This window comes from Thalassophryne amazonica, chromosome 14 (genome assembly GCF_902500255.1).
Source record: "Thalassophryne amazonica chromosome 14, fThaAma1.1, whole genome shotgun sequence".
In the NCBI taxonomy this organism is placed as follows: domain Eukaryota; kingdom Metazoa; phylum Chordata; class Actinopteri; order Batrachoidiformes; family Batrachoididae; genus Thalassophryne; species Thalassophryne amazonica.
This window is the reverse complement of record NC_047116.1, coordinates 85,089,205-85,115,705: the sequence shown is the minus strand read 5'-3', so window position 1 is coordinate 85,115,705 and position 26,501 is coordinate 85,089,205. Positions and strand designations below refer to the sequence as shown.

The 26,501-nt window shown below is 41.5% G+C and overlaps 2 protein-coding genes and 1 long non-coding RNA gene across 3 annotated transcripts in view; 1 reads left to right on the top strand and 2 right to left on the bottom strand.

Moving 5' to 3' along the window:
• Positions 1-26,501, top strand: part of wdr4 (WD repeat domain 4) — a 56,909-nt gene that overhangs the window by 2,712 nt on the left and 27,696 nt on the right. The window contains 10 exon segments of the mRNA XM_034186074.1: positions 782-938; positions 2,125-2,237; positions 2,652-2,712; positions 7,407-7,511; positions 8,539-8,603; positions 11,000-11,186; positions 12,980-13,049; positions 19,173-19,270; positions 19,273-19,370; positions 24,023-24,288. Coding sequence (XP_034041965.1) covers positions 782-938; positions 2,125-2,237; positions 2,652-2,712; positions 7,407-7,511; positions 8,539-8,603; positions 11,000-11,186; positions 12,980-13,049; positions 19,173-19,270; positions 19,273-19,370; positions 24,023-24,288 — 1,220 coding nt within the window.
• Positions 19,761-22,056, bottom strand: LOC117524502. Its single transcript, XR_004564783.1, has 4 exons — positions 22,036-22,056; positions 20,367-20,462; positions 20,232-20,294; positions 19,761-20,083 (listed from the first exon to the last, which is right to left on the bottom strand). It is a non-coding gene; the product is annotated as an uncharacterized LOC117524502 (long non-coding RNA).
• LOC117524500 (high affinity cGMP-specific 3',5'-cyclic phosphodiesterase 9A-like) lies at positions 23,070-24,883 on the bottom strand. The gene is made up of 3 exons (XM_034186301.1): positions 24,716-24,883; positions 24,173-24,277; positions 23,070-23,190 (listed from the first exon to the last, which is right to left on the bottom strand). Exons 1-3 carry the CDS (start codon positions 24,797-24,799, stop codon positions 23,143-23,145), a joined length of 237 nt encoding a protein of 78 aa, XP_034042192.1. The 5' UTR covers positions 24,800-24,883; the 3' UTR covers positions 23,070-23,142.

Sequence of the window (26,501 nt, the reverse complement as noted above, 5' to 3'; positions counted from 1 at the left end):
GTGTAGCATTGGGCCTTATCTTGACATGCAGTCTAACACATCATTCAAACGCATTTCCAACTTTGCTCTGCTGTCTACATAATGTAAAATAAGGTGTAGTGTGCAAATGGGTCTAGTCTCTTAATTAATCGTGGGTGTGATTTGTGTGTAACATGAATTAAACCCATCAGATTGCCACCTGTCAGTCCCATTACGAGCCATGTGCTCGGCATCCTGGCACATTGGTAATTTGATGGTCTCAAGAGTGCGGGGTATTCTAGTGAGGAACTGAAGCTGCATGCGAGTGGATTATTTATGGGAGTAGGTGCGTCACAAAATCTGTTTTTGCCGGATGATACGTTGTCCCAGAAATAGTAGAGAAGCTTGAATCTTTGACCGGACTGGGTTGCTTGACGCGAGGACGTTTCGCTTCTAATCGCAGAAACAAAGAAATGTCCCAGAAACAATTTCAATAAAGACTATTATTGCCATTTTAAGACCATTTTCTGCAATTGATCATGTAAATTCAGACTTTCAAAGAGTATCTTTTAATTCTTAAGAATATTCAGACATTAAAATTTGAATATTAAAAAAAAGAAGTTAAAATGCCTAAAATAAATGTTAGTGTTTAGAGCAAAATTACAGAACTGTGTCACTGTCCAAATATTTCTGTACCCACTTGTAAATTTGGAGGGCTCTATGTGGGACTATTTATTGAAGATGTTATTCACAGACAGACAGAGAGGTGCTGTAGTCCACCGGTTGATGGAGGTAAATGTTGAAATGTGTGTTTTCTTTCTAGGGGAGTGGTGAGGAGGTGCACCTCCATGGCATTCAGCCAGGTGGAGGATGAGCTGCTGATGGCTGACAAATCAGGAGATGTCTACTCCTTCTCGTTGGTGGAGCCTCAGAAGGAGGGTGAGCTGAAGCTGGGCCACCTGTCCATGCTGCTGGCTGTGGTGAGACAACACACCACATCAGGAGATAAATGATCATCTGCTGTTCCTTCAGTTGCTTTTGTTTGTCTGTTTCTACTTCACCCTCTTGTACTCTGCATCGTCCTCTGTCACACCAACTACGTCCACGTCCTCCCTCAATGCATCCTTTACCTTCCACATTTTGGCCTCCTGCCCGGTGGCTCCATCCTCAGCATCCCTCCTCTGCATATGGCCCCAACCACAGTCTCACCTCTGTCACTTTATCGTCAATCCACCCTGACTGTGTTGTCCGACTACCTGCAGCTCCATATCTTGTCTTTTTGACAGCACTCTTGCCTCCAGGGCATGCAGCGTCATTCTCAGTGTAATTGTTCGACCTCTCCAGGTTCCCTTTGACTGGCCCCCAACTCTCATTACACATCACTAAAGGGAAAACACGAGCGGATATACCTGCGAAAACTAACACAGAGGTCGTATAAGATGAGTCTACAAACCCATTGCACTTTGGGTCAAATGTTCAAAGGTCCCGTGGGCATCAAGTTGTCTTTCTGCATTCTGACTCAACAGCAAATGAAACAGTGGACACTTGCTTCCTCTGGCTGCTTCTGTTGCTGAAAGAAAATTAGAGGTGTGATGTTTACTTGGAGAGAATTGATGAAACTTATGGGGAGATCAGGCAGGAGTTCCATTGTGTATTTGTGGATGTAGAGACTTTTTTTGATTGTTTGCAGAGAGAAGCCTTGTGGAGTTCTATGACGAACTTGTGAGTGACAGATAAGTATGTGAGAGCAGTGCAGGACTTTGTTTGCACTGAGATGTGCGGTAGAAATGAGACCTGTGCAAGATAGAAGTGGGGAAGAGACACAGGCATCTCTGTGGGTGACAGTGATGTGTCCTTGAACAAGACACTACTTTGTCTCAGTCCATCCAACTGTAAACGGGTACCAGCCATGGCTGAGTAACTAACCTTCATCAGGCTGGTGTTCTGTCTTATCCGCAGCTGCTAGCTCTGGAATCCAGGGTTAAGCACCGGCACCAGTGGACCTCAGGGCTTCTATAGGACTCCTTCTGCACCTTTTTAAAAGGATGTGTCTCAGAATCCGTTGTTTAAAATAGTCATTCATTTTTTTGAAATCCTGAATTTCATGAAAATGTGTTTGAATCTGAGTTTGTGGCTAAATGTTGGAGCCTCTCTGCACTCTTTCAGGCCTTGACACCAGATGATAAGTATGTCATCACAGCCGACCGTGATGAGAAGATTCGAGTCAGCTTCCTCAGGTCTCCATATAACATTCAGACCTTCTGCCTGGGACATCAGCAGTGAGTGATCAAACACACAGGAGCTCTTGAATGTATCCACCCCATTCCTCTGACTGATGCTGCTTTTATCTCTGTGTCGTAAATCGGCCTGAATTGGATGAACAAACATCATTCCATGTACTGGTAATGCGGGATTTGGCTCCGTGCACTCCTCACAGTGATCATAGTTTTCCCTGACATTCATTCAGAATAAATATCCATAGTTCCTTGTACAGTTCATACAAACTTTATCTAAATTTAAAGTGGAAACTGGGACTACGCGTTGCTAATGCAGACTTTATTCCCATTGGGCAGAACTGAATAAAATTAGGCTGATGCAGACAGTTGCCCCAGTACTTTTATACTGTGAGGTCCGCATAGAGTACTGTGCAAAAGTTTAAGTTCCACACCATGTTTGTTTCTGTTGGTTGTCAGGTTTGTCAGTGCTCTGCTGGTTCCACCAGGACATCCACAGTGGTTATTTTCTGGATCGGGGGTATGTGATTTTCATATGCACATTAAGACAAACATGGAACATGACCTGTGTGTGGAGATCTGAATTTCGCCTATTTGGTCTCTTTATGACAATACCTTCCGTGTTCATTTATTTGAACAGAAGTAAACTAGTTTATGGATTCCCACCTCAGTTGAGAAAGTGTATAAAATAAGTAAGCGAGTAAAATGAGTATTGAACACGTCCCTATTTTTCTCAGTAAAAATATTTCTAAAGGTGCTATTGACATGAAATTTTCACCAGATGTTGGTAACAATCCAAGTAATCCACACATACAAAGAAACCAAAACAAATGAGTACTGAAATTGTTATGTGTAATAAAATGGAATGAGACAGGGAAAAAGTATAGAACACGCTCACTGAAATTTAATACTTTGTATAAAAGGCTTTGTTGAAAATGACAGCTTCAAGATGCCTCCTCTATGGAGAAATTAGTAGCATGTATTACTCAGGTGTGATTTTTGGCCCATTCTTCCACCCAAACAGTCTTCAAATCTTAAAGATTCCGTGGACCTCTTCTGTGAACGGGGATCTTTAGTTCTTTCCATAGATTTTTCTATTGGATTCAAGTCAGGTGATTGGCAGAAGTTTAGAAATCTTTCTGTAGCCAGTGGCATTAGAATGCTTTGCAACAATAAGGTTACAAAGATCTTGAGAGAGCTCTTTGCCTTTACCCATCATGAGATGTTTCTTGTGTAACACCTTGGTAATGAGACACCTTTTTATAGGCCATCAGTTGGAACTGAACTAACTGATATTAATTTGCACTGACAAGGAGCAGGACTGCTTTCTAATTACTGACAGATTTCATCTGGTGTCTTAGCTTTTCATACTTTTTTGCACCTCCCTTTCTTCAGGTGTTCAATTCTTTTTCCCTGTTATTTCACATTATTACATATAATTTATGGACATCCATGGTTTGATTTCTTTGTGTATGTGGATTACTTGGGTGTTAAAGACACCCAGTGAAAATTTAATGTCAAGAGCACTTTCAGAAATGCATTTACTAAGAAATATGGTGAAGTGTTAAATACTTATTTTTACCCCCTTTATGATACTTTATCACAAAATGTAACTTACAAGGTGACCCCGTAAACGGAGTGTTTCAGAAGTGATCAGAGTTCCATGCTTTGAGATGGACCTATGTTTTTGTCCAGGAATGTTTACATGGTCATGATGCATTTGATTAATGCAGCACCCTGACATCAGTGTGTGGGTGAGTGGGTGAATGCGAGGTATTACTGTAAAGCACTTTGAGCTTCTGATATTGATGGAAAAGTGCTATATAAATGCAGTCTATTTACCATTTAATGCTGTGAGTAAATGTCACAGCAAATGCAGTTACGTTGGGTATAACAGTCTGCATGTGTGGTGTCTTCCTGCTCAGACATGGTGAGGACAAGAACCAGTGCCGCCCCGTAGACTGTATATATGCTGGACAAACCCTCTGTGATGTCACACAGAGGCTTTTTTTTTAAGATCAAATAGTGCAGTTGTGAGTGTTGCCATCTTTGCAGCGCTTAGTCCGCTTAACCCTGACCAACCCATAAATGGGTAAAGAGGTGACGTGTGGTCAAAACGCTCTCTAACCTCTGTGAGACAAACATATTTTTGTTGACTGGGCAGTGGTATTCAGAACTGATGGCTTCAAGTAAATCCAGGCTCGCATGTAGATTTAACGTCATACTCAAGATGGTGCTCAGCATTTAAAACACACAAATGGGAGTATCCAGGATTTGAACGTTTAACCCTCTGGGTAGAGTTCAGCCTGCTCTGTCCGCTCAGCTGTGGATTGTTGGTGCTTTACTGTCAGTGTGCACTACAACCCCTGGCAAAAATTATGGAATCACCGGCCTCTGAGGATGTTCATTCAGTTGTTTAATTTTGTAGAAAAAAAGCAGATCACAGACATGCCACAAAACTAAAGTCATTTCAAATAGCAACTTTCTGGCTTTAAGAAACACTATAAGAAATCAAGAAAAAAAGATTGTGGCAGTCAGTAACGGTTACTTTTTTAGACCAAACAGAGGAAAAAAATATGGAATCACTCAATTCTGAGGAAAAAATTATGGAATCACCCTGTAAATTTTCATCCCCCAAATTAACACCTGCATCAAATCATATCTGCTCATTGACATTGACCCTATGCCATGACATTGACCCTATGTGTCTTTTTGCAAGGAATGTTTTTGCAGTTTTTGCTGTATGGCAAGATGCATTCTCATCTTGAAAAATGATTTCATCATCCCCAAACATCCTTTCAATTGTCCAAAATATCAACATAAACTTGTGCATTTATTGATGATGTAATGACAGCCATCTCCCCAGTGCCTTTACCTGACATGCAGCCCCATATCATCAATGACTGTGGAAATTTACATGTTCTCTTCAGGCAGTCATCTTTATAAATCTCATTGGAAAGGCACCAAACAAAAGTTCCAGCATCATCACCTTGCCCAATGCAGATTTGAGATTCATCACTGAATATGACTTTCATCCAGTCATCCACAGTCCACAATTGCTTTTCCTTAGCCCATTGTAACCTTGTTTTTTTCTGTTTAGGTGTTAATGATGCCTTTCGTTTAGCTTTTCTGTATGTAAATCCCATTTCCTTTAGGCGGTTTCTTACAGTTCGGTCACAGATGTTGACTCCAGTTTCCTCCCATTCGTTCCTCATTTGTTTTGTTGTACATTTTTCGATTTTTGAGACATATTGCTTTAAGTTTTCTGTCTTAATGCTTTGATGTCTTCCTTGGTCTACCAGTATGTTTGCCTTTAACAACCTTCCCATGTTGTTTGTATTTGGTCCAGAGTTTAGACACAGCTGACTGTGAACAACCAACATCTTTTGCAACATTGCGTGATGATTTACTCTCTTTAAGAGTTTGATAATCCTCTCCTTTGTTTCAATTGACATCTCTCGTGTTGGAGCCATGATTCATGTCAGTCCACTTGGTGCAACAGCTCTCCAAGGTGTGTTCACTCCTTTTTACGAGGGCTGTCCTTAAAGTATAGGTCCTTTTTATTTTTTTCAAAAACTATATGGATTTCATTCATATGTTTTTACGTCAGACATGCATGAACCCTCGTGCGCATGCGTGAGTTTTTCCACGCCTGTCGGTGACGTCATTCGCCTGTGAGCACTCCTTGTGGGAGGAGGAGTCCAGCCCCTCGTCGGAATTCCTTTGTCTGAGAAGTTGCTGAGAGACTGGCGCTTTGTTTGATCAAAATTTTTTCTAAACCTGTGAGACACATCGAAGTGGACATGGTTCGAAAAATTAAGCTGGTCTTCAGTGAAAATTTTAACAGCTGATGAGAGATTTTGAGGTGATTCTGTCGCTTTAAGGACTTTTCCCGGTGCGAGACGTCGCTCAGCGCTCTCAGGCAGCGTCATCAGCCTGTTTCAAGCTTAAAACCTCCACATTTCAGGCTCTGTTGATCCAGGACGTCGTGAGAGAACAGAGAAGTTTCAGAAGAAGTCGGCTTCAGCATTTTATCCGGATATTCCACTGTTAAAGGAGATTTTTTTAATGAAAGACGTGCGGGCGGATTGCAGCGTCGGCTCGCAGCCGCCGCGACGCTCCATCACAGGAAAAACACCTCTGTTGGAAGCCTTGAGGACAAGTTGGAACATCTCCAGCTGATAAACAATTTCTCATATACTCACTCCACTGAAAGCCATCAAAAGCCAACTGGATTTTAACAAATGGTTATCAACACGGAGGTGTTTTTCCTGTGCCGCCGCGTCGGCTGCGTCCCGACGCGCGGACCCGTCCGCACGTCTTTCATTAAAAAAATCTCCTTTAACAGTGGAATATCCGGATCAAATGCTGAAACCGACTTCTTCTGAAACGTCTCTGTTCTCTCACGACGTCCTGGATCAATAGAGCCTGAAATGTGGAGGTTTTAAGCTTGAAACAGGCTGATGACGCCGCCTGAGAGTGCAGCGCGACGTCTCGCACCGTGAAAAGTCCTTAAAGCGACAGAATCACCTCAAAATCTCTCATCAGCTGTTAAAATTTTCACTGAAAACCAGCTTAATTTTTCGAACCATGTCCACTTCGATGTGTCTCACAGGTTTAGAAAAAATTTTGATCAAACAAAGCGCCAGTCTCTCAGCAACTTCTCAGACAAAGGAATTCCGACGAGGGGCTGGACGACTCCTCCCACAAGGAGTGCTCACAGGCGAATGACGTCACCGACAGGCATGGAAAAACTCACGCATGCGCATGAGGGTTCAAGCATGTCTGACGTAAAAACATATGAATGAAATCCATATAGTTTTTGAAAAAAATAAAAAGGACCTATACTTTACGGACAGCCCTCGTAGATGCAGACTAACGAGCAGATCTGATGTGATGCAGGTGTTAGTTTTGGGGATGAAAATTTACAGGGTGATTCCATAATTTTTCCTCAGAATTGAGTGATTCCATATTTTTTTTCCTCTGCTTGGTCTAAAAAAGTAACCGTTACTGACTGCCACAATCTTTTTTTCTTGATTTCTTATAGTGTTTCTTAAAGCCAGAAAGTTTCCATTTGAAATGACTTTAGTTTTGTGTCATGTCTGTGATCTGCTTTTTTCCTACAAAATTAAACAACTGAATGAACATCCTCCGAGGCCGGTGATTCCATAATTTTTGCCAGGGGTTGTATTTAAATGGATGTGTGTTTGTCAGGATGGGACCATGAAACTTTGGGAGTACGAGTCCGGCCGAAAGCTGCAGAGTTGGGACCTTAAAGAGCTGCAAGAGGCGCAGAGTTCAGAGGCGGGTGAAGAGAGGGTAACTGTCGCACACGCACTCGGGCTGCACAGTTATTCTCATAGCATTTGTAATCGCAATATTAGACTGTGCAGTTCCCGTAATTGTTAAAGGGCGTAGTTTAAACAACATGCAGCCCCCCCCCCATTGGATTCACATTTTATACGTTTGGTGAAAATGCTAAATGTTTCAGAGTGAAGTTTACTAGCTGTGCACACACACAACAGCCAGGGGGATGGTTGGACAGTTTACTGCTTTAGGGTTTGTACACAGACCCGCTCAAAGGCAAAGGCACCTTGACACTTGCATGAATTTGATCCCTGCACTAACCGTGGAATTCATCATGTCATTGTGTCCGCTTTGACCCAACTTTGTCCTGCTTGCTACAACGCTTTGTCCCACTCGACGCCACACTATATAAATAATCATTTTGCAGCTGATGATGCATTTGCTCTCAGAACTTGGCTGATGAAACCATCTCTCATCGCTCCCAGAATCACAGAGAAATTATCTACAGCTGCAGGTTGTCTCTTGCACATCGCGCAGTGGAGAACGCAATTGGAATCTTGTCTCAATGGTAATTATTTATAATATATATAGTAATGGATTGTAAAACAATTTATTCCTTCTTTTTAGTTAGATCATATATCTGTAAAGTTATGTTTATTATAGATGGAACATCTTGTCATAATTGTTCAGATGCCCTGCGCGCAATGAGACGTAGTGTTTTCAAATAGGTTGTGCAATGTTCATGCACAGTTTACAACAGTTTGAGATGAGTTTACTCATCAGCACGCCAGATTGCGTGCCAGTGCAGGGATCAAATCCGTGCAAGTGTCAAGGTACGTTAAGACTAGGCAGCCGCAAAGGTATACGGACTACACGGAGCAGTCAGATCAGCTCTCCGTTACCCAAATGTACCACCGTGTCATAAACCAGTGAAGAAAAGACCCATTTTGTAGATCCTCTGTATTTTCCGTAGGAGGGACAAAAACGTTGTAATTAAGATCTTAATTGTTGGACACCTCCTGCCTGTCTTATTTCCCAGAAGCCAGCTGTGTGTCGGATCACCAGCTCCCCTGATGGTCACCACATAGCCGTGCAGTGTGAGAGGTCAGTGTTCCGTTATTTATGTTAAGAACTCTGTTTACGAGCTGATGTTCCAGGGACATTAAACTCAAAAGATACTGTTGAATTGCCCGAGATTAAAACGAACTGTGGCGTGCCTTTGACTCAAGCTTCAACTCTTGAAAATATAAAAAGAAACATCCCAAGTCATGATGGAGCCATGTTGTAGTTCGTCTGCCTGCCAGCACTCGCTGCAGCTGTGAGGCTGAATCAGCCACATTGGATTAGCAATATATAGATCTGGGTTCAATTCCCAGTCACAGTCTGTAACCTTGGACAAGACACTTCATCTGCATTGTCTCAGTCCACTCATTAGACGTGGAATGATGCAGTAACTCCACAATATATTTATCACGATTCGATACATGGCACAATACATAATTGCATCACTGGCAAATTATACAGTATTTTTTGTCTTTCTGATGCCTGATTCTGTTTTTTTTTCTCTCTGTTTAAGGTGCAGCTCCATCCAGAGTTGGGAGTTGTATTTGTGTTGGCGACCCTCCTGTCCTGTGCACCAACAGCATTTCTTGTATATTCGTCTGTGAATTGTTCTGTAATTTATGTTTGTAGCGTGGCCCAAGCAGAGGGTCACCCCTTTGAGTCTGGTCTGCTTGAGGTTTCTTCCTCAGAGGGAGTTTTTCCTTACCACTGTTGCTTTGGGGGTTAGTAAGGTTAGACCTTACCTGTGTGAAGCACTTTGAGGCAACTCTGTTGTGATTTGGCGCTATATAAATGAAAATAAATTGAAATTGAAACTGTTCACGCGAATTACTGTATTTTCTGGAATATAAGATGCATCTGTCAAAAAAATTGCCTGTTAAAAAGAAAAAAAAGTATAAATCACATCTTTTTTCTGTATGAGGAACTGACTTTTTAACACACCGTTTCTCTGTGGGCGGATTTAAAAGGACAGTAGCTCAATAACACATGTGCACACTAGTGTGTTGTTACTTAACATAAGGACCTTTTAAGTTCCAAAAATATGCAAGGTGGACAAATAAATGTGTATTTGACAAGATAATGGAGGTTAATTGATGCAATTTGGAGAACAGAAAATGTCAGATGGACATGGATGCAGAAGTGAACAGTGGATTTTTGCAGGAAGCCCTCAGCTTTTTGTGCCATAAGGACTTTTAAATTCCAAAAATCAGCAAGATTGATAAATAAACATCCAGTAGACAGCACATAGGATGTTATTTCATGCTGAGGAAGGATTACTGACCCACAGCACTGGAAACTACAATAAAAACATGAGTCCATTAGATATATATATATATATATATTTTTTTTAAATTAAATCAGCTCTTTCATTTGGCTGACTTTTTTTTTTTTTTTTTGTGCATTGTTTCAGTGTACTGTTGTTAGTGGAGTTTCTTTTGTTTAGTGCGTTGATTCCTGGGAAAGACCAACATAAATTATTATTAACAAGCTCGTGATTTTTCAGAATATAAGTTGCACCTGGACCTCCCAAACTAGTAACTGCGCACCCCCCGCCACGTGCGAGTTATAATTTGTAACCCTTGATGTTATCTGTTTCCTATTTGTATATTTTATACTGTAAATTGTTGATTCTTCTGCAAGAGATCATTATTTCTTCCATACAGTAGTTGACTTGTCATGGTATCATGATACTCAGTATATAGTTTGATACAGGCCCCACGATACAATTTTTACAGTATGTGATGCATCGTTCCACAACTACCACCGAGCTGGAACTGATTCCCACATGTTTGGGGGATCTGGGGATGGATACTGACCTCAGTTGTCCTCAAAGCCTGAGTGGGACTTTGTCTTCTGTACTTGTATGGTAGAGTTCACAGTAATCTCCCACGTCAGATTTACTGATATAAAGTGTTTCTCATGAACAGATCAGAATTACAGGCAGTTGAATTTTGCAATGTGACAGTCAAATCATATCCAGATGTAGCGGACAGACTTTTAATATTTATTTGTAGCTCTCAGGTTGTCTTAGACTTAACACATCGTAGGTGCTCAGTCAGGCGTGCACGTGGCATTACAGTCTGTCGAGGACTGTGCAACAACGGACTGCAGATTAATTCTCCATGAAATCTTTGACCTCCACATCTAAAACAAAGTCCTGCCATGTCTTAATGTTTCAGATTTTAAAATAAAGCTTTGGGTTCAAAGCAGGAAATATTCTGTTATACTGTAACTAGGAAGTTCTGGAATGCAGTATTGTGCAATTTGTTGGTATCAGTTTTTTGTTGGGTCAGGCAGGTCAAAGGTCAAGGATCACAGAAACTGTTTCACACAGTCAGTATTTTAGTTTTTTTTTTTCCTCCAGATCTATTAAAATACATAAATTAAAAACAGGCTGAATCACCTGAACTGTGCGTTAAATCTGTTTGTGTCCTCAGACTGTGTTCGTTGCAGTTTTTCAGTCTGCACCAAGGGGGCGGAGAAGGGTTCAAGCCCTGCAGCAGGCTGACGTTACCTCACTGTCCCCTGGATGTGACCTTTGACCTACAAGGTCGGCTCTGGGTGCTGCTGGACTGCAAAGATGATCCTCTCCAAATGTACTCGCACAGACGAGGCAGCTGGGAGGTAACGTATTTTACACAACTGTCCACGCTGCAGGCAAGAACTCTGAAACGACCACAGATACTATCAGGTCCATACGTATTTGGACAGTCGGGGTTTATTTTTTTTATTTATTTATTTTTTACTTTGGCCTCCGTAGGCCACCGCAGCAGAGTTCTAACATTTCAAGTAGTCGTAACGAAAAATTATCTTAAAACTTTCTAGTCCATCCATCCATCCATTTTCTTCCGCTTTATCCGGAGTCGGGTCGCGGGGGCAGCAGCTCAAGCAAAGCTGCCCAGACCTCCCGATTCACACACACCTCCTCCAGCTCCTCTCGGGGAACCCCAAGGTGTTCCCAAGCCAGCCGAGAGATGTAGTCCCTCCAGCGTGTCCTGGGTCTTCCCGGGGCCGCCTCCCAGTGGGACGTGCCCGGAACACCTCTCCAGCGAGGTGTCCAGGGGGCATCCGGAAAAGATGCCCGAGCCACCTCAACTGACTCCTCGACGTGGAGGAGCAGCGGCTTGACTCCGAGCTCCTCACCCTATCTCTAAGGGAGCGCCCAGCCACCCTGCGGAGGAAACTCATCTCGGCCGCTTGTACTCGCGATCTCGTTCTTTCGGTCATGAGCCAAATCTCATGACCATAGGTGAGGATCGGAACGTAGCTCGATCGGTAAATCGAGAGCTTTGCCCCCCCCTACTCAGCTCTCTCTTCACGACGACGGTCCGATACAGTGACCGCATCATTGCAGATGCTGCACCGATCCGTCTATCGATCTCATGCTCCATCTGTCCCTCACTCGTGAACAAGACCCAGAGACACTTAAACTCCTCCAGTTGAGGCAAGGACACTCCACCGACCTGAAGAGGGCAAAGCACCTTTTTCCGGTCGAGAACCATGGCCTCGGATTTGGATGTGCTGATTTTCATCCCGGACGCTTCACACTCGGCTGCAAACCGCCCCAGTGCACGCTGAAGGTCCTGTTTGACGAAGCCAACAGAACCACATCGTCTGCAAACAGAGACGAGATTCTGTGGTTCCCAACCAGACCCCCTCTACACCCTGGCTGCGCCTGCAAATTCTATCCATAAAAATAATGAACAAAACCGGTGACAAAGGGCAGCCCTGGCGGAGGCCAACGTGCACTGGAAACAGGTTTGACTTACTACCGGCAATGCGAACCAAGCTCCTGCTGCGGTCGTACAGGGACCGGATAGCCCTTAGCAAAGGACCCCGGACCCCGTACTCCCGGAGCACTCCCCACAGGGTGCCCCGAGGGACACGGTCGAATGCCTTTTCCAGATCCACAAAACACATGTGGACTGGTTGGGCGAACTCCCATGAACCCTCGAGCACCCGATGGAGCGTGTAGAGCTGGTCCAGTGTGCCGCGACCAGGACGAAAACCACACTGCTCCTCCTGAATCCGAGGTTCGACCATCGGTCAAATTCTCCTCTCCAGTACTCTGGAATAGACCTTATCGGGGAGGCTGAGGAGTGTGATCCCCCTATAGTTGGAACACACCCTCCAGTCCCCCTTCTTAAACAGAGGGACCACTTTCTAGTCAAAAAATTTCAAAGTGCTGAACACAAACATCAAAACATGATCTGTTAAAATGTAACAACCATAAATACAGATAAAAAAAAATCCTCAAACACTGAATACACACATGCTGGGCCCTTTTCTACATTAGATTTCATGTGGAATGACCAATCTATGAAAATAATTTATTTATTTATTTAAAATTTGGATCATGGTGAAGGAGCAGGTCAGTGAGTGTTTTGCTCGTGTGTGTGTGTGTGTGTCGTTCTTAGTTGGATGCTGAGAGTCCTGACATAACCAGAGTGACTGAAGCCTTCAGACCACACTGGCAGATGCTTCACGGTAAGTCATCGCTCTCTCTCTCTCTCTCTCTCTCTCACACACACACACACCAACATGCAGCATTTTTCCTCTTACACTGCAGCCACGCAGTCTGTACGTCCTGCTCTCGCAATAACCTATAATGATGATAATAATAATAATAATAATAATACCTTCAGTGAAATAAGACTTCACTCTGTTCCACCGACGCTTTGTTTTTTCTCTCTTCATATTTAAGTCTATTTTAAGTTTGTACAGGTGTTAGTTTGCTGCTCACATTTGAGCTGTAAGGACCAAATCCACTTTTAATTCAGCATGATTTACTTGGACCAGAGGATCCTTGGTTCAAATCCCAGCCTGACCGGAAAATCACTAAGAGCCCTTGGGCAAGGACCTTAATCCCCTGGTTGCTCCCGGTGTGTAGTGAGCACCTTGTATGGCAGCACCGTCACATCGGGGTGAATGTGAGGCATTATTGTAAAGCGCTTTGAGCATCTGATGCAGATGGAAAAGTGCTATATAAATGCAGTCCATTTCCCATTTAAATAGTGGTTCATTAAGACGCGCGAGCACACACACACACACACACATAATAAATAATAGTCTTCAGAATAATAGTAGTGCTGTGTGACTAAAAAGATTAATCCAGGTTTTGAGTATATTTCTTATTGTTACATGGGAAACAAGGTACCAGTAGATTCAGTAGATTCTCACAAATCCAACAAGACCAAGCATTCATGATATGCACACTCTTAAGGCTATGAAATTGGGCTATTAGTAAAAAAACAGTAGAAAAGGGGGTGTTCACAATAATAGTAGCATCTGCTGTTGACGCTACAAACTCAAAACTATTATGTTCAAACTGCTTTTTTAGCAATCCTGTGAATCACTAAACTAGTATTTAGTTGTATAACCACAGTTTTTCATGATTTCTTCACATCTGCGAGGCATTAATTTTGTTGGTTTGGAACCAAGATTTTGCTTGTTTACTAGTGTGCTTGGGGTCATTGTCTTGTAGAAACACCCATTTCAAGGGCATGTCCTCTTCAGCATAAGGCAACATGACCTCTTCAAGTATTTTGACATATCCAAATTGATCCATGATACCTGGTATGCGATATATAGGCCCAACACCATAGTAGGAGAAACATGCCCATATCATGATGCTTGCACCACCATGCTTCACTGTCTTCACTGTGAACTGTGGCTTGAATTCAGAGTTTGGAGGTCGTCTCACAAAGTGTCTGCGGGCCTTGGAGCCAAAAAGAACAATTTTGCTCTCATCAGTCCACAAAATATTCCTCCATTTCTCTTTAGGCCCGTTGATGTGTTCTTTGGCAAATTGTAACCTCTTCTGCACATGTCTTTTATTTAACAGAGTGACTTTGCGGGGGATCATCCTGGACCTGATCAATGGGTGAGCCTTTGCCATTCTGGTTATTCTTCTATCCATTTTGATGGTTGTTTTCTGTTTTTTTCCCACACGTCTCTGGTTTTTTTGTCCATTTTAAAGCATTGGAGATCATTGTAGATGAACAGCCTATAATTTTTTGCACCTGCGTATAAGTTTTCCCCTCTCCAATCAACTTTTTAATCAAACTACGCTGTTCTTCTGAACAATGTCTTGAACGTCCCATTTTCCTCAGGCTTTCAAAGAGAAAAGCATGTTCAACAGGTACTGGCTTCATCCTTAAATAGGGGACACCTGATTCACACCTGTTTGTTCCACAAAATTGACAAACTCACTGACTGAATGCCACACTACTATTATTGTGAACACCCCCTTTTCTACTTTTTTTTTTACTAATAGCCCAATTTCATAGCTTAAGAGTATGTATATCATGAATGCTTGGTCTTGTTGGATTTGTGAGAATCTACTGGTACCTTGTTTCCCATGTAACAATAAGAAATATACTCTAAACCTGGATTAATCTTTTTAGTCACATAGCACTATTATTCTGAACACTACTGTATATATATATATATATATATATATATATACACACACACACACACACTGTGTCTGGAAAGTATTCAGAGCTTCACTTTTTCCACATTTTATGTTACAGCCTTATTTTCAAAATGGAGTAATTTTCCCCCCCTCAAAATTCTAATGACAATTTTTCTTTTTTGCAGATTTATTAAAAATAAAAAACTAATAAATCACATGTACATAAGTATTTCACACCCTTTGCTCAATACTTTGTTGATGAAACTTCAGCAGCAATTACAGCATCAGGTCTTCTTGAATATGATGCCACAAGCTTGGTGCACCTATCTTTGGGCAGTTTTGTCCATTCCTCTTTGCAGCACCTCTCAAGCTTCTCCTCCTCCTGAAGCTACTCCTTTGACATCTTGACTGTGCGCTTAGGGTCATTGTTCTGCTCAAACATGAATCATCGCCCCAGTCTGAGGTCAAGAGCGCTCTTGTGCAGGTTTTCATCCAGGATGTCTCTACATTGCTGCATTCATCTTTCCCTCAATCCTGACTAGTCTCCCAGTTCCTGCTGCTGAAAAACAATCCTCACCAGCATGATGCTGCCACCACGCTTCACTGTAGGGATGGTGCCTGGTTTTCCTCCAAATATGACACCTGACACCAAAGCGTTCAATCTTTGTCTCATCAGACCAGAGAATTTTGTTTCTTATGGTCTGAGAGTCCTTTAGGTGCCTTTTGTCAATCTCCAGGTGGGCTGCCATGTGCCTTTTACTAAGGAGTGTCTTCTCTGGTCACTACATACAGGCCTGATTAGTGGGTTGCTGCAGAGATGGGTTGTCCTTCTGGTTCTCCTCTCTCCACAGAGGAATACTGGAGCTCTGACAGAGTGCCCATCGGGTTCTTGGTCACCTCCTTGACTAGGTCCTTCTCCCCTGATCACTCAGTTAGATGGACTGCCAGCTTTAAGAAGAGTTCTGGTGGAGCTTAACCTCTTCCATTTATGGATGATGGAGGCTACTGTGCTCATTAGGAACTTCAAATCAGCAGAAATGTTTCTGTACTCTTCCCCCGATTTGTGACTCAAGACACTCCTGTCTCTGAGGTCTACAGACTGTTCCTTTGACTTCATGCCTGGTTTGTGCTCTGTCAACTGGGGAACCCAGTATGTAGACAGGTGTGTGTCTTTCCAGATCATGTCCAATCAACTGAATTTACCCCAGGTGGACTCCAGTTAAGCCATAGAAACATCTCAAGGATGAACATGATGCACCTGAGGTCAATTTTGAGCTTCATGGCAAAGGCTGTGAATACTTACAGTAGTGTTCAGAATAATAGTAGTGCTATGTGACTAAAAAGATTAATCTAGGTTTGAGTATATTTCTTATTGTTACATGGTAAACAATGTACCAGTAGATTCTCACAAATCCAACAAGACCAAGCATTCATGATAATGCACTTTTAAGGCTATGAATTGGGCTATTAGTAAAAAAAAAAAAAAGTAGAAAAGGGGGTGTTCACAATAATAGTAGTGTGGCATTCAGTCAGTGAGTTCGTCAATTTTGTGGAACAAACAGGTGTGTATCAGGTGTCCCCCATTTAAGGATGAAGCCAACACCTGTTGAACATGCTTTTCTCTTTAAAAGCCTGAGGAAAATGGGACATTCAAGACATTGTTCAGAAGAACAGCGTAGTTTGATTAAAAAGTTGGAGAGGGGAAAACTTATACGCAGGTGCAAAAAATTGATCTCAATGATCAATGATGGATCAATGATCTCCAATGCTTTAAAATGGACAAAAAAAAAACAGAGACGTGTGCAAGAAAACGGAAAACAACCATCAAAATGGATAGAAGAATAACCAGAATGACAAAGGCTCACCCATTGATCAGCTCCAGGATGATCAAAGACAGTCTGGAGTTACCTGTAAGTGCTGTGACAGTTAGAAGACGCTGTGTGTGAAGCTAATTTATTTGCAAGAATCCCCCGCAAAGTCCCTCTGTTAAATAAAAGACGTGCAGAAGAGGTTACAATTTGCCAAAGAACACATCAACTGGCCTAAAGAGAAATGGAGGAATATTTTGTGGACTGATGAGAGTAAAATTGTTATTTTTGGGTCCAAGGGCGGCAGACAGTTTGTGAGATGACCCCCAAATTCTGAATTCAAGCCACAGTTCACAGTGAAGACAGTGAAGCATGGTGGTGCAAGCATCATGATATGGGCATGTTTCTCCTACTATGGTGTTGGGCCTATATATCGCATACCAGGTATCATGGATCAGTTTGGATATGTCAGAATACTTGAAGAGGTCATGTTGCCTTATGCTGAAGAGGACATGCCCTTGAAATGTGTGTTTCAACAAGACAATGTCCCCAAGCACACTAGTAAACGAGCAAAATCTTGGTTCCAAACCAACAAAATTAATGATGCCGGTAACGCGTTACTAAGTAACGCGTTACTCTTATCTAACCACTTTTTTTGTAACGAGTAATCTAACGCGTTAATCTTTCCAAATGAGTAATCGGATTAAAGTTACTTCTCCAAGTCACTGTGCATTACCTTTATTTTTGCATTGTGGGTCGACAGCAGCATTAAAGTTGGTCCGTGGGCAGGGGGTTGGGGTTCGACTGAACTGCCCACTTTAAGCGAGCTGTGAGCTTTTCATCAGCTACGACTCGTCCTCACCTCTTAAAGCGCGGTGAAAACAGCACACCTGCACTGAGCTTTACAAAGTCATTTTTATGCTTTTTTTCTCCTTTATTTAGAATTCTGCGCTGAGCTGCTCCGTATCTGCTGGTTAAAAACAGCTGATCCTCTGCGATGCGTCAACAACTAACACTATTTTCCACTCAAATGCACCTAAACTCTCTTTCTGAGGACCACATGATGTGAAAACACAAACTTTCTTACCTGTAAATCTGGTCCTGTTTTCTGAATAAATAAATGTTATCCATTCTTTGTGCTCAAACGCCAAAGCAGGGGCGAATCCAGATGGAATGGGGGCGTGGGGCAGGGATGTGCCCCCCCTCCCCCACAACACCTCTAGATTAAAGGTCCAGTTTTGAAGCCGTTTTTTTTTTTTTTACTACAACTATTAATACTACTTAAAATAATAATTTTGACAAGTAAAATGTTTATAGAGAAATTAAATGTTAAAAAATGTTAGAATTTAAGTTACATTTATAAACAATGTAGGTTAGAAAATGCATGTTTTACTGTTACAGTGCTGTCAACAGTTAAATATGAGGTCAAGAAAGATTATTTTACTTTTTAAAAAGTATTTATTTTCACTGAAGTCAAGAAAGGGTGACTAGAAAGTGAGTTTTGGCAAAACAGGTATCATTGTCATGTTGAGGTGGCAGAGGGTTGTTGTCGGCAGCTGCGGAAAGTAACTAGTAATCTAACTTATTTGCTTTTACAATTGAGTAATCAGTAAAGTAACTAAGTTACTTTTTCAAGGAGTAATCAGTAATCAGATTACCTTAAAGTAACTGTGGCAACACTGCTCGCAGATGTGAAGAAATCATGAAAAACTGTGGTTATACAACTAAATACTAGTTTAGTGATTCACAGGATTGCTAAAAGCAGTTTGAACATAATAGTTTTGAGCTTGTAGCGTCAACAGCAGATGCTACTATTGTGAACACCCCCTTTTCTACTTCTTTTTTACTAATAGCCCAATTTCATAGCCTTAAGAGTGTGCATATCATGAATGCTTGGTCTTGTTGGATTTGTGAGAATCTACTGAATCTACTGGTACCTTGTTTCCCATGTAACAATAAGAAATATACTCAAAACCTGGATTAATCTTTTTAGTCACATAGCACTACTATTATTCTGAACACTATTGTATGTACACGGGATTTCTCAAACTTTTTCATATTGTCATTATGGGGTATTGTGTGTAGAATTCTGAGAGGAAAAAAATGAATTTCATCCAATTTGGAATAAGGCTGTATAGCAAAATGTGCAAAAAGTGAAGTGTTATGAATAGTTTCTGGATGTACCGTATTCGTGTTTGTTGTTGCTTCAGTTTTTTGCCCCACCAAATTTGTCACCATGTGCACTTTTTGCACAGGAAATAGTTCATGCAAGCTTTTGTGACCTATCTGTGACCCCACCTCTCCTATATGGTGACTATTGATAAACATTCACCACTAGATGTCATTGTTGTCACTGATCCTCATTTTGTCATGTTCTGGTTCCAGGCTCTGTTCAGGCCGTCAGCCACTTTGAGCATCTGTACAAAGCAAACTTTGACAATGTGGCGTCGTACATGCAGAAGAAGCAGCAGAGATGACAGCAGCAGCAGAAGAGGAAAAAACAAAGCACAGCTCTCTGCAGGAAACAAACGGAGCTCAGAGCTGCAAAAAGACAAAGATGGAAACATCGGGAGCTGGAACTCAGTCTACTTGAAAGGACCACTTTGGTTTACAGAGGTTTATTTTTTATGTTGTTTTTGGCTCAAATGTACAGTTGATTTTAATAAATGAAGCATTGCAGTGCACTGTAGCATGTGTGCTTTTTGTGTCTGCTGCCTTTGTTCCACCTTTCTGTCTCACTCACTTTTATGCTGCATTCTTCTGTTTGTTCAATAGTTTTGTTTCCATGGGAACCACAGTATGAAGTCAGAGTTGACTGGCACATTATGTGCAGCATTTGGCGTTTTATTTTTGAATAAAATGAAGGTGCACCTGAAAGATGAGGACTTGAGGGAAAAAAAATGTAACATTTAAACACAAACATCTAGACCGCATTTTATAATTAAAAGTAATTCCATTTATTATTTTTTTGTAGGAAAGAACAAAGGTCACTAAAATCTGTACATTCAGTAAAAAAATGTGGCTCACATAAAAAACCATAAAGATATGTATCTAAATATTGTTCAGTGAAGTAGTCTGTGCTGTACAAATGTTGTCATTCCCTGAAAGAAGGAAGAAAAAGAAAAACTGGATCCTTGTCCTCCTGTCCCTCAGTAGATTGTAACAAGTGTCAGATCCATGCCAGAGATCCACCACAAAACCCACTGGATTTCTGCGCCACTCAGTGCACAACGTGATGGTTTCCAGACGCTAAACGCACCCAAACAATTCCACGCTTTGTCTCCTTCACTCTGGTGCTGAAACACAAAGAACATCATATTCAGGAAAACATCATCTTGGTGGCAGTGGAGAAAATGCTCCTTCTGTCAAAGCACGTTTGAGCTTTGAATGTTTCTTTGTTCTGATTTGCTGTTTTGAAACCTTTGTGTGTTATTTAGCACCAACCTGTTTTCAGACGTCTTACTTCTTCCCACCCATAGTCAAGTTCTCACTTTTCTTCTTCTGTGCCTGAGGGGACACATGAAGCCTTAATCACAGTCAGCACGTGCACATCACCACACGCTATCTTACTGGTCTGACCTCGTTCATGGCGTCGTCAATCTGCTTGAGCTCTTCATACCGATCTCTGGACTCTCTGAGGGGCTGAACCATCGCCTCCTCTATCTGTGGGAACAGCTGGAGGACCAACGAGCACATCAGCTTTTATGGCATTAAACTGATCAGCTGATTGACACAAAAACTATTTTTCAAAAGTTTAAAAAAAGTGTAGGTGTCTTACCGGTAAATGAAAATGTTGCACACAATCATTCAATCATAAAATGACAGTAAATCCACTTAAAAAATAAATTCTAACTTGACTTATTCCAAGCTTTGGAAAAGCCTCGGCGTGCGCGCTATAGAAGGCAGTGTGTGAGTGTACAGCTGTGTTCAAAAAAGTGAGTATAGCTCAAAAATCCTTACAATAGCTTTTATTTCCATATATGCAAATGATTTGGGAACACTGCGCATTCTATTCCAAATCAAAACCTGAAGAAAAATTGATCAAATTTATTACTTTACAGAAAGTGACGAAAAAGGAAGACAGCAAATCAGTGACAATTCCATAAACTCGTAATTGTGTACAATTGTTTGAAGTGATGATCTTGGAATATGCAGCTGTTTTGAAATGCCTCCAAATCCTTCCCAACTTAACTAAATCTACAGGGGCCTGTACTACGAAGCGGGGTTACTGGCTTATCAGGGTAACTTCGGGAGTAAGTTGACGTGTGGAGTAACTTCCCGGTTAACCCGTACTACGAAAGGTGGATAGGTTTTGATCGAGGTATGCTGCCATGGCAATTTATGCTGTGTGCCAAACCTGCTCCGAGCAGGTTATGTTCTCGGTTAGCTTGAGGTTTTCGCTTAACCACTCCCTTTATAAGTACCGTCCATCCACCTTCAATCACTCTGAAGACAATGCCGGCCTACCTGGATGATCCGTTGATATTGGGGCACAAATTGTGAGTGGCTCTCTTCGCAGGGCGAGGGTTTTTAAAGACCGCCAGAATCCGCGGACATACCCGGACAATATTCTCTATGAAAGATATAGATTCTCAGCCGAGGGAATTCGTTATCTTTGTCAGCTGATCGGGCCAGAAGTCTGTAACATCACCCATCCTACACTGTAAAAAAAGACTTGTTTTTACAGGAAAACACTGGCAGCTGTGGTTACCAGGGAATTCCTGTAAAAAAAATACAGCAGTTAAATGTACAAAAAAGAGAGCTCTTGTTTGTAGATTTAACAGTTCTTTTAATGTGAGTCAGCCGTGGTTCATTCACTGTAAATCCATATACATATTATGTCTGTAATGTTATCTACTATGCTGCTGTATGTTTTACAGGAATTCCATGGTAACCACAGCTGCCAGCTTTTTCCTGTAAAAAAGTCATTTTTTTTACAGTGTAGCAATGCCCCGACGATCAAGCAGATAATGTGCTTTGTGTCTATTTTCCCAGTGGACAATTTAGTATTCCATCGGTGATGCTGAACATCTGAGCAAGAATACTGTATGTCGTATGATTCGCAAGGTAGTACTTGCTCTATCTAAACTGTTGGATGCATTTGTCGTTTTCCCTGGCCATTTATCCGCAATGCAAATCAAAGAAGGGTTTTATGCAATCGCGGGTAATTACTAATATCAAAATAGGTCTAATGCATGTCCATTAATTAGGCGAAGTGGGGCTTATCAAGCTATGAATATAAACCTACCGTTCTGAAGGATGTTTTTATATTTCATCTTCACCTGCTGCCAGGTACGTTTGGCACTGCAACTGCATCTGAAATACTGACAGGATTAGGAATAGCAATCATACAGTCAAGGTAGCCTATTTAGGAAACATTAAATTAACCTAACATTTATTAGTAGGCCTATGCCCACTTCTGAATCGTGTTGCATCTGGGCGTAATTAATGACAGAAGGTCATTTTTTTACACATATTAGACATTCCACAGGTTAATCATCTGTAACAGATTTGGGGAACAATTAAATTGTACGTACGCATTTACCCGATCAGCAATACGTTGCCAACAAGCCTGTCTTGCTTTATTGGCAGACGATGTGTTCGATTTCCCCCTTAACATTAATTTAAATTCCTCGTAGCTCTGCATAATAATCATGCATGCTTCTCCGGTAAAGTAAGGTGACCGCGCTATCATTGAAAAATGGTGACGTGTGCTGCAACCTGCCCCTTTTATGTGAACGCGCACAAACTCCAATTAGGTTAACACAGGTTCAACAAATCAACATCTTATTCAGCGTCGTAGTACCGATTAACACCACTTGAGAAAACCAGGTTTTGTCAACCCCGGTTTAAGAGGTTGACCCTGGGTTACATCTGAGTAAATTAACCCCGCTTCGTAGTACAGGCCCCAGTTCTCCTTCTTAGCTCTTCATTGAGTTCCTTGGACTCTTATCGCTCTGAGTTATTGGTCAGTGCACTGAGTGCTGAGTCAAACATCCTTTTTATACTGGTAAAGAGAAACTAGCAGTTGTAGTAAATCACGATCACTAATGGCGAGTTCATGGACCTCATCTCAAAGACGCTGAACTTTCAGCACCACTTATAAGATTTAAGAGAGTGTACGTATATTTGAGTCTGTATGTTTGATTTTGGCCCTTCTGTGGATTAATGATTTATTAATGTTTCATTTCCACCATAGATTCATCCTGTGATCACAGATTCGGCCATATTATGTCTGCTAATCTGACTTTCATCCTGAACGATTGTGCACGCTCACCTTCAAACAGTCTCGAACATGGGGATGAGGACAAACTTGATGAAGCCGATCTGAGCGGTGGCTTTGGTGACCTTTTCTCTATCCATGAATGGAGCCACTGGAAGCTTCAGCCTTTTCCCTGTCACTCTGCACAGCAAAACAGGAGAAAAGACGACTGATCCTTAATGGCGCTTTGTCCAGGTGAGTGAATGGGTGAAGCACAGACGGTCAGTGATTTTTAAACACTCAAGAACTGTGTAATTACCTGCAATTAGCAGTGAGCACAGGATTAATGGAGTCAGTATGACTCAGCTCTGCAAATTTCTGCATAAAATTTATGCAAAAGCTGCATAAATTTTGGGTTCTGACAGATACAACTGAGGAACAGTCAGTCTCCTGTTTTGGGCCATGATGGTATTTTTTGGCATGCACAGTGACATTAACATAAATTCAGACAAGCCAATCAAGCTGTGACGCCTTGTTAATCGCAGGATCACGGTCGGCACTCCAGGTCATGTTGGTAGTTACCAATTACATTTATTCCTCAAAGTACATTTTATACAGCAAACAAACCAGATTTCCAAACATCAATGAATGAAAAGGAGCAGGACGAAGAAAATATTAGGAGAAAACCTACCACCATTTGTTAAACATACATTTTTTAAAGTTATAAACAATGATTCAGAAAGTAATTTAATAAAACCAATTAAAATCACCTGCATAAAAGAACACATTAACACCTGCAAATGCTGTCATAACATAATTTAATGATCAAAACCATAAATAATTAGCATTTACCATGTGTCTAATAGAAATTTTAAAAACTCTATTTGTACTTTTGCGTTGTGCTTCATTTGGTGTGATTAATCTTCCATCAAATCATGTCTTCTGCACAGTTATCATTTTCGTGGCTTTGCTGACGAACTAAAATGTCAACATGCAGAAATGTCACTCTGACCCAAGCATGTTTTTCTTGAAGTCATGCTTACGATCTGCAGAAGATAAAAAGCAGATTTTGGAGGATTTCCAGTGTTGTTGCTCTGACTGTTGGTCAGCCTGTGGGGTTAAAATTCCAAAAGGAGAATGCAGCTGCTTTGGTGCACTTCAAGCGTGGTGTTGTTGGACTGACCTGCATGAAGTACTCCTCTAGCAGACAGTCCACCCAGGGTTCAGCCACCTCCATGGGTCGAACCTCATTAGAGATGTCACAGCACTTTATGAGCACCATCTTCAACTACACACAAGGTCAGAGTTCATGGTGAATGCAGAGGACACTTTTTATGGTTCAAAACAGCATCGGTTCAGTTTGACGTTTGTGACATTTTGAGTGTAGATTGTTGAGGTCATTTTGTGGGTGTATCTTCAGACACAGTTGTTGAGTTAATGTTACAAACTGGACTTCACAATTAAAAGTGCCAAAATTGTGTGTGCCATACAATTTTAAAAATGGCTGATCTTTAACTCCTGCCACAAGACTGACAGAGAATATTCCCATTAATGTCATCACGTTGTGTTAGTCTGAGTGACCTGGTGGGTGTGGGTGACAGAGCAGACCACTTCAAATTTTTGCTGTGTAACAAACTAAAATGTGATATGGTGTCTACTGTGGTGAATGCTGTGATACAACACAACAAAAAGCCTGAATACATTTCAACAGTCAATAAATGTTTACACATGTAGCGTGCTCCTCATCGTTGTAGTCAAAGTGGTCCACTTTTTGTTTGAAAGAGTCCAATATCTCACCGTGCCGTGCCATGTCTGTGGCCAGGATCAGTGTGATGGTGCTCTGACAAAAGAGAAAAGGTGAAACAGCTCATCAGCACCAACCAGGACCCGTCATCATGTTCCCCATCATCAGAGGTCCGCTCGCTTCAACATCAGAGTCGGTCCTGATGCAGTTTGTTTTCCACAAAGCAGTGGTGATTAATGAAGAATAAAGTCATACTGACAACAAAACGATCATGTGTGGATGGCTGAATTAAAACTCTACCCATATGAGGAATCTACAGAAAAAAACAAAACAATAATAATGAAACTACACTGAAATAATATTGTTTATTGCATAATCCCTTTCTCTCAGACAGGGGTGGTAAGCAAGCAGTCAAGTGTGACTGTTTACAGAGCAGAAGGTTTCCGTTTCAAAGCCATCCTTGCCCATTCACCATCTAATGCGGAGTTACGTCACAAAAGACGCGCGGCATAAAAAATGTGCCAAATTAACATACAGGCCCTCCTCGGATCTACTGTGGCGACCCCAAGGGAAACAAGGGAAAAGCTGATGGGACTTAATCACGATCCCTTTCTCCCATCTCACGTTAAAAATGATCAAATGATTTTGTGACATGCCTGGACCTGCTTTGGGGGAATACACATCTACTAGTATAGGCAACAGGTTTGTTGTGTCCCACAGCAGGCTGTGCTTAAGGTTCTAGAAAATGGAACAATACCGCCACCTGATGGACATTTACTACTTGCAGGTACAATAGAATTTCTCCAAGAATTATTATTGCCCATAAATCAACGCCAACATAATGTTCTGTTTAAAATCACATTCCACACAGAAATATGTCACATCATATCAGTCCAATATGGCCTAACTATTGTAACAGTTTATTAGAAAAAACCTATTGTTCCTCCTAATGAAAGTGTTAAAATATGTTTATGGTGACTGTTTTTACTCAGGAAAGGTAGAAGACAGATGTTTAGCACATTAAAAAGAAAGAGTTCCACAACTGTGGAAGACTGTTTTGTACCAAAATCAATCAGTGAGTCAACAATATTTATCAATGTGAAAGTATTGCCATGCAAGGTTGTCAACAAGCTAATATTTAGCATGAGCAAAATTAGCCCCAAGATGCATATGCTACTGCTAATATATATGCTACTAACATCCAAACACTAGCATTTTAGTCAACATGCTAATGTTAGCATTAGTGCATTTCAAGTCCATGGCCAAGTCTCAATCGTCCAACCTCCACCTACATCCATGACCATATCCAATGGATATCTAAATCTGAATATCACGTACTAATTGGCTGAGAGCTCCTACAACATCACTATGACCTAGTTGTGGAGCAAACATGGCAGATCATTGGTGATCATTTTGACTCCAGAAAGCACACAAATTCATCCCCAAGTATGATATAGTTTAAACTAAAAGCAACTCAAATGCTTGCAATTACTGTTAAAGAAGAGGGATTTAAAAAAATAAATAAATAATAATCGCAACACTGCACCACCATTTTTAGCAGATCACAGCAAGCTCTGGTGGTCCCAATGAAAGGCTCTTTTGTCACCAGTGTCTTGTGCTTGACTCTTGTAGTGGAGGAGGTCTCACAAACTGTGGGCAAGTACTCGAGCACTGGAGTACTTTTCTACTTTCCTTAAAAGCTAAACATAACCCACACATTGTATTTGTATGCTAACTGCTAACAGTAGCATATTCACCAAAACGGTAC

Excerpts from the sequence above, each read along its gene's own strand:
- LOC117524500 (XM_034186301.1), bottom strand. The coding sequence starts at position 24,799 with ATGGCACGGCACGGTGAGATATTGGACTCTTTCAAACAAAAAGTGGAC. Across the intron at positions 24,278-24,715 it reads ATGAGGAGCACGCTACATGT|TTGAAGATGGTGCTCATAAA; the intron begins GTAAACATTTAT and ends CCTTGTGTGTAG. Across the intron at positions 23,191-24,172 it reads TAGAGGAGTACTTCATGCAG|AGTGACAGGGAAAAGGCTGA; the intron begins GTCAGTCCAACA and ends TTTGCTGTGCAG.